This window comes from Pleurodeles waltl, chromosome 1_2 (genome assembly GCF_031143425.1).
Source record: "Pleurodeles waltl isolate 20211129_DDA chromosome 1_2, aPleWal1.hap1.20221129, whole genome shotgun sequence".
Taxonomy (NCBI): domain Eukaryota; kingdom Metazoa; phylum Chordata; class Amphibia; order Caudata; family Salamandridae; genus Pleurodeles; species Pleurodeles waltl.
The window spans coordinates 1,174,207,691-1,174,225,341 of NC_090437.1; the positions used below are offsets into that span (position 1 = coordinate 1,174,207,691).

The window sequence follows — 17,651 nt, forward strand, 5'->3', positions numbered from 1 at the left end:
AGTCGCCCACACTTATCAAGTTAAACTCGAAAGCACATGAATTGTAGTGTTTCGAGGTCACTCTGCATTTATTTGCAGCGAAATCTTGTCTTTTTCCCATGCATTTTACATCGAGGGAAAATCACATTTTTGGGAACAGCGCTTGGTATTTTCACACTTGACTACACCAGCCAGTCAGGCTTCTAACGCCTGTTCACGCCACTGCAGTCTGGCCTCCAGATAACGGCGCTGCTCAGGGGAGGAGGATGCGAGCACATTCCAGCCCTCGCTGGGCCGGGATTGGAGGGGGGCCAGTGGTGCCTGAAGCGCTGGCCCCAAACTGCTAGACGAGCCCATTGGTGACTCAGGCAGAGCACACACATTAAAACTGTCCCGGCGAGCGAGCGTTGCCCTCATCTGCTGTCCGTCCTGCAGGAGCAGCTGATGTCTGGATACCTCTGGAAGCCCCGACCCGCCGGCACACTGGGGAGTTGGACCAACGGTCCCTGGTGTAGCTCCGTGCCAAGAGTCATTCAATGTTTACTCTCGCTCTGCCTTGAATCCGCACGCCGTAGCGCTCTCCGGGTTTGCACTCCATAATTTGATTTTCACCACTTGGCGATGCTTATAGGGTTGCTACCCAGCTAGTTGTATGATGACAACCTAAGACAGCCAGTCAGCACAAGCGACGTGAAAGCAGTCTATTTTTTCCAAAGCGAGCATGCATCATTTTTTAGCGCCGCTCCAAATCGTCTTTTAGTTTGGATTGCTCCCAATAAACACGTCAGCTAACTTATGCAGAAAAGTCCTTGAAGAGTGCTGCACATTAATTGCAAAGCGGAGAACTTGGCTGAAGGAACGAACACTTCACTTCTGTTCTTGATTTGAAAAGTTGTTATTTTAATCTCTTTAGGGATGTTAGTTTGACTAAACTGCACAATCAAGTGTTATTCGTTGGACAGAACTGCACAATTTGTATATTTTTCGTCACTTTTCTGTTTATTTAGTTCTAAGAAATGGCGGTGAAGAAATCAGCCCCTTCCCCAGTGCTTGTGTGGCTCCTTATGGCCATGATCACGGCGCAGTGTGCGACAGACCCCATAGGCCTCAGCAAGTGCACCTCAAGATGTGATGTCTCCAGATGCCCAAGTCCCAGCTGCCCCAGCGGCTATGTGCCCGACCGCTGCAACTGCTGTCTCATCTGCGCCGCAGGCGAAGGAGAGGCCTGTGGCCGCAAAGACGACCCACCGTGTGGGGACAGCCTGGAGTGCAAGCACCCGGCAGGGAAGCGCATGGCCAAGGGTGTGTGTCAGTGCAAGCTGACGTCGAAGGTGTGCGGCAGCGATGGAAGGACCTATGACAATGTGTGCCAGCTGAAGGTGGAGAACCGCAAGGCGTTGCAACAAGGGCTCCCTGCCATCCTCCAGACGCAGAAGGGAGCCTGTGAATCGGGTAAGGCTGTACAAGCATTAGCGGCTTATATCACCATTGGGCCTTCTTTGCATTCTGATTGTAGTATTATTGCCAAATTTGAATAAAGATACCTTTTGTCTGGGGTGCAAGTGGTTCGAAAGTATATCTCTAACAACGGGCTGAGTCGACCTTATACTTTAGGCCATAATTTACTAGTTAACTGGCAGATATTTGGGACGGAGTAATGAGTGATGGGCAGAACAGGGCTCCATATTCTGACGAGGAGCTGGGACAAAAAGAGAGAAATATGAATGGTCCTAGCCATTTGTTTTCAAATCAAAGCCTACAAAATAGTGCAGCTTTTATGTTTTCAAAGGCATCTTGGGGACATTCTGAAAGCTTACCTGGGAATGTATTCCACCCTTTTCTTACCATTGGCTTTGTGGTTTGTAACTCACATTTACTTGCTTTCTGTGTGCTGGTTTTATTTGTTTTAGGCTGTCCAGCATGTCTTTGTCCCTCCAGTGGGGCATAGTCTATTTTCTGTATTCTTCCACAAGTGCTCACTTTCTGTAAATGTGCCTTTAAATTCGTTATTATCTTGTCACATTTGCTGTGCATTCAAACATAGAGGTCAAAAGTTAGACTCTGTTTTCCGAGGCAGCTTGGTGTTAACTTTTTTTTTGGCTTCAAGGTGAGAGGATTGATGCAACGATCCTGCTGGATACCGATGTGTGAGCTTACAACTACATTTAAATGTCTGTTAATTAACTGCAAATCTTTCAGAATTTCTCAGCATTAGGAAAGCAGAAATGACACACTTTTTTTTATAATTCTCAAGTGAGGTGGAAACATATTTTAATAGGATCAAAAAAATCAATACACTTGGTGGTGCCATTTCCACACAATATCGCTTCTGCGCTGTATAGTTGTATCAGTAAACTGAATGTACTAATGTAAGTCATTCCAATTGAAAATGTGTTGTTTGTAATGACAATACACTACTACATCTTGAATACTCCACTCTTTGCAGCTCCACTTTACATCACTCTACTACTTTCTATGCAGTCCACTCTCCAACACCACTCCACGATATACTGCAACACTCTACTTCCCTCTATGCTATGCCACTCCACTACATTCCTGTCTCTCTATGCCACTCTGCACCACTGTACTCCACTCTACGCCACTCTACTCCACTCTACGCCACTCCACGCTATGCCACCCCACTCTGTCACTCCATTCTGTGCTACTGCATTCTATGATACTCTACTCTACTCTGCTCCACTTTTCTCCACTGTATGTCACTCCACTCAATGCCACTTCACTCTATGCCACTCTATGCCGCTTCACTTCAGGCCTATACCGCTTCACTTCAGGCCCCTTTACTCCACTCTATGACACTCCACTCTACAAAGCTCCACTCCACTCTACTCCACTTCATGATACTCCACTATATGACACTCTGCTCTATTCCACTCTATGACACTCTACTCCACTCCATGCCACTCCAGTCTATGTCACTTTATGCCTCTCCAGTCTACGACATTCCACTCTGCTTACTCTACTCCATGACACTCTGCATCCCGCCACTCTATAACACTCTTCTCCACTTTGCACCACCCACTCTATGCCACCCTACTCAACTCAGTGCCATTTCACTCTACAGCACTCTACTCAACTCCAATCCATGATATTTCACTCTATGACACTCTACACAACTCCACTCTTCGCCACTCCACTCTACACCACTTCATTCTTGGTCACCCCACGACACACTTTGCCACTCCACAGTACAACACTCCTCTCTATGACACTGGGCCACTCTATACCACTCCAATCCATGCCACTTTAATCCACTTTGTGCTACTCCATGCTACACCACTCCACTCACCGCCACTCCACTGTACCCTCAGACTGAAATCTTTAGTACACTTCTGGACCTGTGGAAAAAGGACTGCTGTGCTGCTGCAAGAAGGACTGCCCTGCTGCCATGCCTCTTGACTGAGTTGAGCTAGACCTGCATCTTGAACCCAGGACCACCAGAGTGACTCTAAGGGCTAGTTGGCTGGCTCCCTGATCAGAGCCACAGGGACACAAAAGGCTCCAACCATCTTCTCCCCTGAACCTGGACCCTGCGTGCTTTGAGTCTTAACCCCCAAGTGGTGCCCCTCCAGTCCTGGACCCTTGGAAGTGAAGCTAAAGGTGCTTTGCCAGCCCAGCGGTGGTCTCATCCAGAACCAACACAAAGCGATAAAGCTATGATTCAAGCCCACATCGCGTCCCTTGCAGCTCATCAGGACCACTGCTGCACAACACATCCTTGTTGTGGACCTCTCAGTCCTCATCAGTACTGAAGCAGCGCAATGCAGCCTCAAATCAAGCTGGCATCACAGCTCATTGGAACCGTGGATGCAAGATGCATTGTCAACAGTGCCCTCGTATCTGTCTTCTGGACCTCCACCGTGCAGTGAACACACCACAACCAGGATTTAAGGCACATTTCTCAGTAGGATTAACTAGGTCCCTGTATCTGGCCCATGGTCCATTGTGATAGGCCTGAACTTGTGACTTTATCCTGGACCAGAGCACAAAGATAACAGTAGTTGGCACTTTCTGCTGTTAAGCACTTTTTACCTACACATTTAAAATTTCAAATCTCCTGTTCTATTGATTGGATTTTTGTTACATTGGTACCAAATCATTTATTACATTTTGCTCTGTTCTTCTAAATTGGTGCGAGATTTTTCCTGTGTTGTGTTTTAACTTTATTACTATTTGAAGTGCTGCACAAATATTTTACACATTACCTCTAAGCTAAGTCTGAGTGGTAGTGCAATGGGTGTTGGTTTGAAAAATGTAGTTGTCAGAAAGCTCCACCTACCAGCTGTGTATTTCAGGTTCTTCCTGAAGGATGCCAACTTGCTGAGATAATCTCTTGTGGGTTCAGTGTGCTCTAAAGTTCATGCTCTAATTTGATGACCTTCCTCCAGCGTTTTCTTTATTTTTAGAGTGGATGGTTCTGAAGCACCTGGATATGTTTTATTTTGGGAGGTTCTATAGCACTGTTCCATGACAGGTTAGTAATAGGAGTCAAAGGAAGTCATTTAGACCTCAGCAGGCTGGCTGCCACGCAGCATGTCTGCCATATTGCGGCAGGAAATGTTTGCTGAAAGAGCTTCAGCAAACACAGCAGGGGCACCTTCAATGAAAATTGCAGTTCCCAAACCGGGATTTGTTTCACGAAATAGAAAAGTGTGCCCCGCCACAAGGGGCTTTTCTGCTTGCACTTTGGGGGCATTCTACATTTTTTCCTACATCTGGCTGCCATCAGCATCAAAACACCCACTTAAATCAAGAAGCTCTTCCTCTGTTGTAAAGCCAGTGAGCCTCTGGCAGAGTCATCTGCGCCTGTGCTGTAAGAAACCCCTCTACCCACTAAATACGGAAGAGGAACCACACGTATGGCAGAATCAGGCAAAGACCACCAGAGAGTTCTGCATTTGACTCTGAGTTCCACTTGAGTCCTGTGGATAAAATCTCAAAACTGGTCTTATGCTGTCATTGTTCTTCAGCGTTAGGCCATGTCTACCAGCTTGATTTTGAAATCTACAGTGCTATTAGTTCATTTTAGTACCGCAATAATGTCTGGCTGGTGTAACTAATGTTTGGCGTGTTGTAGAAGCGCAGGTGATGCGCATATGCACAGAGACATAGGAACACAAGTACAGATACTCATACGAATAGACATAACCACACCATCATTCACACACTCCAAAGCAGACACATTCTCACACACACTCAACATACAGTCACACACATGGACACAATAAAATTCAGAGGCGCAGATTACATACAAAGCCACACATATACACAAGTATGCATTTTCACCCTCTAGTGTTCCATGAGAGTATATGCTAATTGTAGCAATCAGGAATCGCAAGACTGGCTGTTTCAGGTGTTGTTACATCACAGTGAGATTGAGAAATGATATAAACCTCACTCTGACATCATAAAGGTGATACCGTGACAGTAAATTAATCCCTTCAGTCGTTGTGGCCTCAACTTTCATTCTTGAAATAACTGCTACACAGGTACAATACATTTATATTCACGATTGCTGCATCAGAGTGTGTAATGACCTTATAGTCTTCAGCAGGAAAAATGAAAGATTCTGATAGACTTACTGGCTAGCTAAAATATTGCTGAATGACTGGGGGCATCATGTCGAAAGCTGTGCTCTTAGTATGTGTTAGTCAAGGGGGTCTAATAAATGTTTATGCTTCTGATCGTGATAGGTTCTAAGTAACACCTGTGATCAGCACTTACAGATCTACCAAATGGCAAAATGTGTTGTATAAGAGCAGAAATAGATGTTAAAAAAGCTACTTACATGGTATGAATCCTGCAATTTATAGTGTGTGTTGAACTGAGGCGGCCATCCTAAAGCCCTCCTAAAGCCGGCCACCCTAAAGCCAGACCACTCTGATAATATCAGTGGCTTCACAATCTATTCCTTGAGCAATATAGAATATACTGTGATTAGAAAATCCTTCTTGCAAGCAGCACTTCTGGACGCTGCGACCTCAGGTTGAAACATGAAGGAATTAATCGAAAAGGTGCCAAAGGAGACCAGCCTTTTAAAATGGTGCTATTTCTAGTAACATGGTATTTTTATCGTGCAAAATGAGCTGATCAGTCTGAAGAAAGCGCCACAGACGGTATGGAGAGTAATTTGGTAGGCCTGGTTCTTTAATAATAGCTATTACTATCTCAGCATATGCAAGCAGGGATAAGATAAGTTCCTCAGTGTGTTTTTACAACCCAGTCAACAACCGAACATTATAAGATATTTGTTTTGATGTGTCAGCGTCTATGTATTATGTGTTCATACAAGAAAAACGATTAGGGGTGTGACGGATGGGTTAAACAGTGTTTTATGCCAAATTGTAGGAAACGCTCCCTCAAATGAATAGATTTTTCCCACAGTGTGGATTGGGGATTTTTAATTACGGTTATTCTTCTTCTATGGCCTGTATCTGTGCCCTCGCCTTTGCATCACTTGATATGATTGTGCACTACTGTAGCGTAGTGTGGAAAGTGCTCTGGCGTGCAAGTGGCATGCGCGCTTGCTTTATGCACCCATGGGGCACTGTGGTGCTAGAGGGGGCTGCAGACCTGTCTTTCAGATAGGCGCACAATTAGCGCCAGCCCAATCAGAAAGTGGAGTTCCTTCATTTGCAAGGTGGTGTGGCAACATGCAAACCTCGGCACCCAAGATGTATTATAGACATTGGCGTAGATGCAAAGGTACTGTCCGGGGTGGGGGTGGTAATGATTGCGCGCCACTTAGGTGGTGCGCTGTCAGTACGTCCCCAAAGACACCCATTGAAAGCGTGGAACCTGACTGCAGGTATCTCTGTTTCAAAGGAATGATGGCCCGTCTGCTTCAAGCAGCCGGTTTACCTTTCACTAATGTACTGCCTACAGTTCACGTACAAGGTCACAGCTGCGATGGCGGCTGAGTATTCATTATGAAAGGTAAACATGATCAGGTGTGCTCCTTGCGCACCCAATTAAAGGTGCAGCGCTGCGCAGACCAGGGCAGCGCACCTTATACACAAAACAGGCCCTGATGTGTACTCAATGCAAGCCTGCGCGTAAGTACTGCAGGGGGAATATTTTTGCATTATCTTTACATAATGAAAATATGAAACCATTAGAGTGATATTGACGTACATAGCGGGGGTCCTCTTTAGTAGGCACAATTTTATGTTTCTTTTTGGAAGCAAGCTCAGCTAGCAATAGTGTGTCTGCTCTTGTCTTTGCAAACATTGTATCACAATATTCGATGTCAAACTCTTAAGTAATGCCAATGATGTTTCTGAGATATTTATTAGCAACTGTTATACATCAGCACATAACACCCACTGCAGCGCCACTTTCTTTGCGCCCTTTAGTGGCTCCTACCGCCACCATGTGTGCGCCATATCTAAGATACAACATTTGTGACGCTAGTTTGGAGCTTTGCAGTATTAGCATCAAACATTTTGATGCTAATCCTGCAAAGCCGGTTGATGCCCATTGTAAACAACCGTGTGCCTCCCTTTAACACCTGCTCTGGGTAGGTGTCAAAAGTGCTAAAAAAAACATGAAGCAAAGAAATCTTTTAGATGTCTTTGCACCATTTTTTCGGCCCACCTAATGGGGGAACGCCCCCTTTGCATATATTATGCCTGGCGCAGGCATAATGTAGCACAAAGAGTTACAAAGTGGCGCAATGCATTGCATGCATTGTGTAATTTTGTAAATTTGGCGCAGCAATTTTGGATTCGTTGGGCCACATTAGCATTACAAAAATGACCCTAATGTGGCTCAAGGCGGTGCTAGGGACTCTTAAATCTTCCTCTAATTGTCAATTTCAGTTGGTACACATCTCTTTCCAGTAAATAAAAAATAAAAATTTGCGAAGGGAGGGGCAGTAATTTTAGAAATACTATTCTTACTTGTCTGTACTCAGTTATTCTGCTCAATTTCATTGTTACTTTTATTTACCAGAAACCAAAAACAAAATCCCATATTCTCCTACAAATGGAATCATCTTGGACAATGCTAACAACCTTTTCAGCCAGAGTAATTTTACTAGCCATTCCTTTAAGAGATAAGAAGAGTTCCAGGGCAAGATAAGTTTTTCACCTGAGCTTTTTGAGGGAAAGTTTTTTTAGCTACCCTGGTGCATAGTAAAAGCACTCGAACCGGTCTATGTATTGAAGTTTCCGGTAAATGATTCTTGAGAAAGACTCAATAACAAGTCTTCGTAAAAGTAACTGGCATGCCTTTCAATGTAAAGTCATCTTGGGGCAAATGGATCTGTCAGATATGGGGAACGGAAGGAGAACCTGTTTCTTAAATATTTAATTCACTCTCAAAACATAACAAACCAACCCTGCCATTAGCAGTGCGCAGCCACTTGCTTCAAACTTAAAGCAGCTGGGAACATTGTACACAGATACACAAAGTATATAGCTACGAAAAGGTAAGAATTTCTACCACCTATTGTGCACCGTTGTTAACCTGCAACTTAACACCATAGATTCTGCTAGTGAAAACTGAGGATATGACAAAATATTATTAATAGATATACAGGAGGTATAGACTTAATACACCTAATTTCACATCTAGGTACCTTGAAAACATATATGTATTTATAGATAGACAGAAAGACAATAGATAGATATAGTTAGAGTGGCGGCCGGCAGCTTTAGGAGAAAGGGGGGCGGTGGGACGCACACACACACACACACACACGCACACATACTCATTCTTTCACACACGCACGCATGCACATCCATTAACAACACTCATAACATTCAAACATGAACGCATGCAACAAACATTCATTTTAAAACATCACACACACACACACACACACACACTTACCTTCAGCCTCGGAGGTCCCAGGAGGGTTGGGACTGCTGCCTCCCCTCATTGGCTGACCTTAGGTCAGCCAATGAGGGGAGGCAGCAGTCCCAGCCTCGTCACAGAGTGGGATGAGGTCAGTGAGACTGCTGAGCCCACCCCAGTCTGTGACGAAGTGTCACTGATTGACACTCCCCCTGGGCACTTCAGGGCTTAAACCGGAAGCACCCAGGTCGAAGTCAAAGGGTGACGCTTTCCTCGTCACCCAGGGGAGGGCCTCGAGGCACCCCTGCTGAGCCGAGGAGGTCACGCCCATAGGAGCTGTGACCTCCTCAGCCCAGCTAAGTTGAGCTCGGCAGCCAGGAGTCTGCACAAATCGTGCATGTCTGCTCCTGGCTGCCTGTCCTGAACATGAAGAGTATCTGTCAGGCTGACCTTTGTTCAGCCTGACAGACACTCTTCATGAGGGGCAAAAGGTGGGGGGGCGTGGCCCCTCCGCCCTAAAGGACGGGCCACGCCTGTATAGTTGATGTATAGGACCATGCTTCCAGAGAAAAAGAGTTTTTTTACTTGCCTATATATTTAGCACTGTTTGATTACATTTTCCAAAAAAGTGCCCCAGTGATTGTTGTTGCGCACAAAATGTTTTGGCGTAATCCGTCAAGCAGGGGCTGCGAAAAAGGGACGGTCAAAAAAGTTGTGTTTCCTTTGTTAATTTCCATAGGACCTTTGATCAAAGGCTACAGCCTGCATCACTGGAAAGAATTACACCAAATTTGGCAGAAAGCTAGGTTTCAGTATGCAGCTTCGGCTTTCACTTAGTTTTTGTAAATCAGTTCAGTATTTTATGAGCTATTAAAGGGAAAACAAATGTGTATATCTGAGGCTGCGACAACTTCACGAAGAATAAGAGCTCGTGCCCGCCAAATGCACAGCTCTGATTGGCTGCCAACACTTAACCCAGGAAGTGTGGGCAGCCATCTTGGGATTAAGCTTCAGCTGAGTCCCACAAAGAGTAAAAAAAAAAAAAAAAAAAAAAAAGACAAGGGGCCAGGGTAGACTCACCCTGGCCCCTTAGCTATGGTGCTGGGGTTTAAAACAACATTGGAGTGATTTCGTTATGATCTCTCCAAATTGCAGAACATTAAAAAAAAACATAAGTGCAGGCTCCCACTCTTGTTTTTTAGAAGCCTCCAGGTGGGCCACATCCAGGGGGCAGCCCCAGGGACCACCATCTCCCTGGGGCACTTGTTAAAATGGATGCAGTGGGGCTGCCCGCCCCCTCCCTCTGCAGCCCCGGGGACTGCCACCTCCCCGGGGCACTTGTTAACCCAGCGCCCGCAGTCCTGGGGACCGCCACCTCCCAGGGGCACTTGTTAAAATGGATGCAGGGGGCGGCTGCCCAGCCCCCCTGCAGCCCTGGTGATCACCACATCCCCGGGGCAGTTTTGTAAGTGAGTGCCCTCACCATGCACTGCAAATTACCCCAGATATTACAGCAATCATGACAACTTCTATAAAGTCCTTAACACTTTAAATGAAACATTAGCAGTCACATTTTTTTATCAAAAGCTGTGCATTGCGGGGGCGTGGGTTATAGGTACCATAGGGTACGAGTTATAGCTACTTGAAAGAACCCCAACTTACCGCTGAATTTCTATGGTTTTGTACAAGTAAATTCATAACATAACTATGACATCCCTGTAACCTTTGTATATGTGTGTGTCACCAAAGTACATTCATATGGAGTTAGGTATACCTACCATCCAATATATTAGATTCTGTATTTTATCCTTGATATTTTTATACCTTAATGTTCCATCTTTGATATTCAGGGGGCACACCATGCCATAGGTATCTGCATCCGGTTTCAAGGATAATGTGTACTCTTGCAGGCACAATTCAGTGAAAGAAGGAGTGGACCAGTTGTAAATCCACAATGGATTAGGCCTGTTACGCAGTAAGAGAAATGCAACCTCAACTGGGCTGTAAACTTTAATTGAGTGACTAAAATGCAGAACAGCAAAATTACATGCATTTTTCAATTAATGAAAGATTCCAAAGCGAAATTCTATAGAAATGTGTTGTAATCAATACATTAATGGTCAGTGGCAATAATGAATAAAGCAGACAAGAACACATACGGGTGGCTGTCTTTGAATGGGTTGGAAGATGCCCCTTCTTCACTCGCAGGCAACGTGAATTCTTCTAATGTTCTATTTTTAATTCCTGCCTCTTTATATTAGTGTACAAACGTCAAAGCTGATTTTCAGTCTAAACCCTATACTTGTGTACTCACTGGAACTCAGATGACTGTAGTCTGTCAAGCTATTTTTCAAAGTCCTGAGAGCCCCAATTTTGAATCATTGTCCTTCAAGCTTCAAATGGACTTAGGTGTGCGTCACTCAGAGACACTTACGTATGTTGCATACGATGTATAAGTACATTACTTTAGTCATGTTAGATGCTACTGCTTTGAATTAAATACTTCCACTCTTCCTATGGACTTGGATTGATGGTTTTATAGTAACCGCAGTCCCCACAGACGGTCTCAACCATCGCAATAAACCATATTTCAGAAAATGATGAATGGGTTTCTTTCTTAAGGCTGTTATGACAGCTTATACCATACTCTGCACATGCTCTGAAACATTTAGCTCCATTGTTCACTATTACTCACCTCCCCTACTTAGTTAAATGCAGACCATAGTGAATTCAAACATGTGCGCCCTTTGTTAGAACCTAGAAGAATGTGCTTGTAATCCTTGTCTGTTCCGTATTCCACTGACATGTTTTGCTCTAGTCTAGACAGCTGATGTTTTGTCCTCTGTTTTGACTGCAGCCTCTTAACAAGATAAAAGGATGGACATGTTACTCTGATATTTAAGTGTGGATATGCATGAGTCATAGGCAGCTGTAGAGGGTATAGATATGGGAAGTGGAGTGACAGATGTGTTTGCCCTACCGTCTTTTAAAACATAGCAGCCCATGCTGCATGACATATTCTTTCAGTATAACATATAATGTAATCTTAAATGTGATATTAAAGTGTTATTAAAGCCACATTTTTAGAGTAAAGCCATCCTCAGGTAAAAAGGCATGAGATTAACTAAAATTCCTGGTATGTATTACTTTTGTTGCAGTTCGAATATGAAATATATTCTACCTGCCCTCAAGTGTATAGCATTCCAAGAGAAAATCATTTTGTGATCACGACCCCTTCACACATTTCTCATAAGCCAACCGATAATGCATGTGGGATATTGGGTTACTATTTAAGGGGGTTGAAAATCTACTCAGGCAGCTACCACAATTCTTGTCCGGGTGAAACACAAGTAAACACCAAAAATAACCTGTGCTCAACCTTCTGATAGTTTGGGACAAAAGCAGTCAGGCTTAATTTAGAGGCATTGCGTAAAGTATTTATGCAGCACACAAACAGTAATAAAGTGAAAACACTACAGAATAAAAATACCACACCAATTTATAAAAATAGAGTAAAGTTTTTTTTTGATAATCAAATTTTATTGTGTTTAACAGGGCAAGCATCAATCACTGTGACATAAATATTATTCCGTAACAATAATAATCTCTGGAGTACATCATCGAAATTGAATTATCAGTTCAAATGTCATTTCACTATGCCCATAAACCATGATGAGTACACCACTTCCCCAATATTTAATTGCGTTTTTGGGAGCACCCGTGCTCCATATATTGGCTTCTCTTGGTGGGCACCCCAGTCCATTTCCCTCCACCAGGCCAGCAGCGAGGGGGGTGTAGGCTGCTTCCAATGACGGGCAATATCTCTTTTTGCCACCAAGCAGGTCATCCCTATGAAAATCCTTTTGGAGCGTGACTCTTCAGGTTCCTATAAAAGGCCCAACAGGTCCACATGAGTACCCAAACCAGTGGAGTGGCCAAGAACTGCTGAGATCTCACAACCCACGCGCTCCCAAAAGGAACCCAGAGCCAAGCAGTTCCAGGCCACATGGTAGAAATCCGTGTCAAGGAAAGAACGATGTGCACCACCTGAACTGCTTGGTCCATCTGTCATAACCGATGGGGGAATACGTAAGTTGCATGAACATAATTAGCTTGGATCATTCTCAGTCGTGATGAAGTCACCAATTCTCTCGAGGCTGAGCATGCTTCCATCCAGTCATCGTCATCTAGTTAGCTCACCCACTCCTCCCATTTCCATCAGAGGAAAGTGAACCCATCCAGTGCAATGATCATCAGTGAGCGATATGGCCCCTCTACCTAGGTGCCCCATGAGGAGTTTTGCTTCCAACCGACTATATTTAGGGATCTGGACATCCATGGAGAGATGAACCCACAAGGCATGGCCCAACAGGAGGAAACAAAAGATTTGTGTGTTGGACATAATGATCTCTTAGTTCCTGAAAGGACACGTCCCCCAGATACATGATTCCTATCCAGTCCCATTGGGAAAAACCCTCAAGACTCGACACCTGCCAAAGCCAGGTCCCCTGCCACAGTGGAGTCATAGCTGTCAGACGACGGTCCCATTGAATTAAGCGTAGAGCCACCCTCCAGCAGTGCACCGCCACTCAGGCACAGCAGGACACCGTAAGGGGCAACTGGTCTCCATAGATTAGCCCAAGAAGCCCCTCCAACCCCAGCAGTTGTAGCTCCAGATGGTATGTGGGTTCATCCGACCCTCCTTACTTGTGACCAGATATGCAGCAAGATAATAACCATAACTGTCAGACATACCAAGACCACCATCGGTGCCGCCCACCCACCCAAACGAAGGACGTCAGTTTTGTCGTCAGTGAGCAAAACCATCTTCTAGGAATCAGATATGGAAAATGTGTTAATATGTGTAGGTTCTGGGTGAGTCACAACATTTTAAAGACTGCAGTGCATCCCACTGGCCTATAGGGCAGGCAACTCCACCTACGCAAGTCCCTGTCTAGAGCTGGAGCAAGAGAGTGGCAGTCTAGGGACCAGGCCAATTTCAGAAGGTGTGAGATATGAATCCCCAGATACATAAAGGAGTTCTGACAAACTGGAATGTCGGGGCACTAGTGATGCTCCGTGGCCTCTGTATCCACCACCATTAAAAGGAACTTACGTGCATTGACCCGCAGACCAGAGGCCTTCTCATAGAGGTGGAGTATTTCAAGGCTCATGGGGCCTGAGGCCTGTGAGTATTGAGGAAAATCAGTATATCATCCGCATAAAGAGCAATGAAGTCTACGACACTCCCTCCTTCGCCAGCCCCAAATCTGAGCGTCACATCATATCAGACATGCCAAGGGTCTGATACGCCTAGGCCAGGGCGTATAGCAGCAGGGATAAAGGACACCCTTGACATGTACCTCTGTGGATCAGAAAGGGTGGGGCTAGGACTCTGTTGACCAAGACCTGGGCTGTGGGTGTGTTATACAGGAGGCCCACCATTTTTCAGAAGAATACACCAAAGCCAGCACATTGGAGCACAGCATCGTGAAAGGACCAGCAGACCGAATTGAATGCCTTTTGGAAATTGACCAGAGGGCAAGGTCACGATCTAAGCAGTGTGATTGAGAGAGTGCTAATTGTACTTTACAAATACAGTGTTGGGTGCTTCTACCAGGCATAAAGCCACATTAATCAGGATGTATGAGACGGGACAACATCTGACTCAGTGTAGTTGCCAGGGCTTTAGCGAAGATCTTGATGTCTAAATTGATAAGGGAAATCGGTCGGTAGGATGAGCTTTATCGATAGAGCTACGACGATAGAACTTTATCTAAGTCTGGAGGGGAATGAGCCTTGGGACAGCGCCTCTCTATAGAGTGCCAACAAGTGGGGCACTAGTAAAGCATGATAGCATTTGAAGTATTCGATCAGGGCCCGAAGTCCTGCCTCACTGGAGATCAGATATTGCCTGGTCTAGTTCTTCGACTATTACGGGCAGGGCCAATTCACGTGTCAGAAGGGGAGGAATTGAAGGTAGAGGTATGTTTCTTAAGAGGGGGACTCAAACTTGCATGGGGGATAGAGTCTCCTCATAAAGATTTTGATAAAATGTTGTGAATATTTGTGCAATCGCAGATGGTTCCTCACAGAGATTTTCCAATTGGAATCTCTAATGGCTGGCACAATCCTGTTGGAGATATCTCGGGTTGCCAGCCAACATAGTAGCTTGCCTGATTTGTCTCCTGATTTGTAAACCCTTTGAGTTGATACCCTCAAACACTGTTTCACCTTTTCCAGAGAGACCTGTTTTAATTTAGACCGTGCCATCACCAATAGGTGACCCTCTTCGCCTGGGTCAGGACCACCTACGTGGCTCTCCAAGTTGAGAATCTGGGTCTCCAAGTACGCTGTTCTTTCCGGCGCACATAACCCTTGAGGAGGCCCCGCAGAGTAGCCTTTCTCGCAGCCCACAACATTGTGGCTGCGGATAGCAAGGGCCTCATTTATACTTTTTTAGCACCGCATTTGCATCATTTTTTGATGCGAAAGCGGTGCAAACATACAGAATTCAATTATATTTTGGAAATTTGTGCCGCTTTTGAGTAAAAAAAATGACGCAAATGCGGCGCAAAAAAAGTATAAATCAGGCCCCAAGTTTCCAATAGTCTGGTAGACTGTTTGTATTTCTTCCTTCATAAATTCAGCACATTCTAGAGCTATTAGATGCCATGTACTGAACCTCCACATTCGACAAAGGGCACCCAGCCAAGCATCCCACTCAAGGATAAGAGGGGCATGATTGAATATACCCTGTGGTAGGATTTGAACAGACTGTAGAGATAGAAGGTCACCAGCTGGTAGCCAGAAGAGGTCAATTCTATCTTCAGTGCGGTGGGCCGCACACTGGTGAGTATGACTGTAGTGAGGGGTCCCATATGCGCCAGGCATCACAGAGGCTCATAGGCGTCTGCCCTGAAGACTAAGGCCCTCATTATGACCCTGGCGGTCCATGGACCACCAGGGCCGCTGTGATAGTATCACCGCCGTGGGACCAGTGGTGCAGACCGCCATATTAAGACAGCTGCAGTTTGGCCACCACAAAATTCCGCGTCCCAACCCGGCCCACTGCTTTACTGCGGCCCACCAGGCTGGAGGTTTCCACCTGCAGCCTGGCAGGAGTCAGATAACCGCCAAAGTTATTCCTACTTGGGACACCGCCAGCATATTTCTGGTGGTCTCATCGCAACAAAATGCTGGTGGTAAGGTAACCTGATGACAGGAACTTCCGTTTGTGTCGCTGGGATAGCCCCAAAACACTTTGCACACACACACGCATGCACCCACACACCCACAGTCACACACAGACACACCCCCACTCACCCCATAGACACTGATACATTCCCATACACATCACACAGGCATACATACACTCACCGTCCCCAGCCCCTCCCCTCAACTGCATACATACTTACATGTACCTGCACGCACTCACTCACACCCCCCTTAACCCTTACACATTCACCCATGCACACACCCCCACCCTGTCCATATGCATACACACACGCATACACACACGTATCACCATCGCCATATTTACACACAGGCATGCACGCACAGACACTCCCCCTTCCTCCCACATTCATGACACGCATACACAGTCTAACACACTCACACACACCCATTCACACACCCCACCCTCTCCCCTTGCGGACAGCACTTACCTCACACGAAAAGGTGTTCCTCCGAAAGGGGACGGGACCTGGCGCTCCCACCATCAGCCCTGCCACGGCACCAGACGACCGCCACAGAGAATTACTGGCTGTAATTCTGTGGGCGGTCTCTTTCTGGCGTGGCGGTGCCGGCAGTGGAACCGTCTATGCGCTGCCGACCGCCGTGATGAATGCCGCCGGATATCCAACCACCGGCGGTGCGGATATCCAGTGGCAGTCATAATGTGGTGGTCGGAAGGCCGCCAGCACTGGTGGTCTTCCGGCTGCCGCGGCTGCCGTGGTCTTGACAAAAGACCGCTGCAGTCATAATGAGGGCCATAATGGTAGAGCAAGCATGTCTACTGGGATGTGGAATATCAGACGCTCTGTCATGGATCGGGGACAGCGTTAAAGTCTACACCTCCCAGGGTCATTCCCTGGGTGGGGAGGGTTTATTAGGGACTGGACCACCTGTAAAGTTAAGAAATGTAGCAGGAGATAAATTTATAATATAGAGGGATGTAAAATAACTAGGTAGATAAATAAAAAAATGACCTTAAGGTGGGCCGGGAACAAAAGCATGTAGATGTGAAGCGCACTGAGCTTCTGTTTCATGTCTTCAAAGGAGCACCGCTTCTGCTGGACCACCCAAGTGTAGTCTGGGAACATCAGGATTTTGGCGTTAAAGTGTGGTGGATCCTGACGGTTCTGACTTTCACATACAATTTTACAGCGGTTCCAGAAATTCAGGGTGGACACTATGACAGGGTGAGGAGGCGCCCCAAGGGGAGGTTTCTTAGTTAGGGTGCGATGTGCTATCTCCACCACGAAGCAGCATGACAACTTGTCTGCCGGGATCCAGAACCAGACCTAGTCTTCCAGAATATCACTCATCCCAGAGCCCTCCTCTTCCTCTGGGATTCCAGTGAGGTGTAGGTTGTTACACCTTGAGTGGGTTTCAGCATCTTCAGCTCTTTCATCTATCTCGGTCGCTCTGGACATCAGCTTAGATACTTGGCGTTTAAGAGTTACCACATCATCTTCCTTTGTTATAATCCTTGTTTCAGTCTCAGTCACTTTTTCAGCGACTTTGGGTAGCTCGTGACACAGGAGAAAGTTGTCAGTTTGGACACCGTCAACCTTGGCTTCTACCACCTCCCTAAAATCCTGAATTGCTTTAAGGACAGCCTGTAAGTCTAT

General features: G+C 45.9%; 1 protein-coding gene across 1 annotated transcript in view; it reads left to right on the plus strand.

Annotated features, from left to right (window-relative positions):
* The first annotated feature begins 226 nt into the window (after positions 1-226).
* HTRA3 (HtrA serine peptidase 3) overlaps positions 227-17,651 on the plus strand; it is a 263,892-nt gene continuing 246,467 nt past the window's right edge. Inside the window, exon 1 of the mRNA XM_069203412.1 lies at positions 227-1,431. Coding sequence (XP_069059513.1) covers positions 996-1,431 — 436 coding nt within the window. The 5' untranslated portion in view covers positions 227-995. The remainder of the gene's footprint in view (positions 1,432-17,651) is intronic.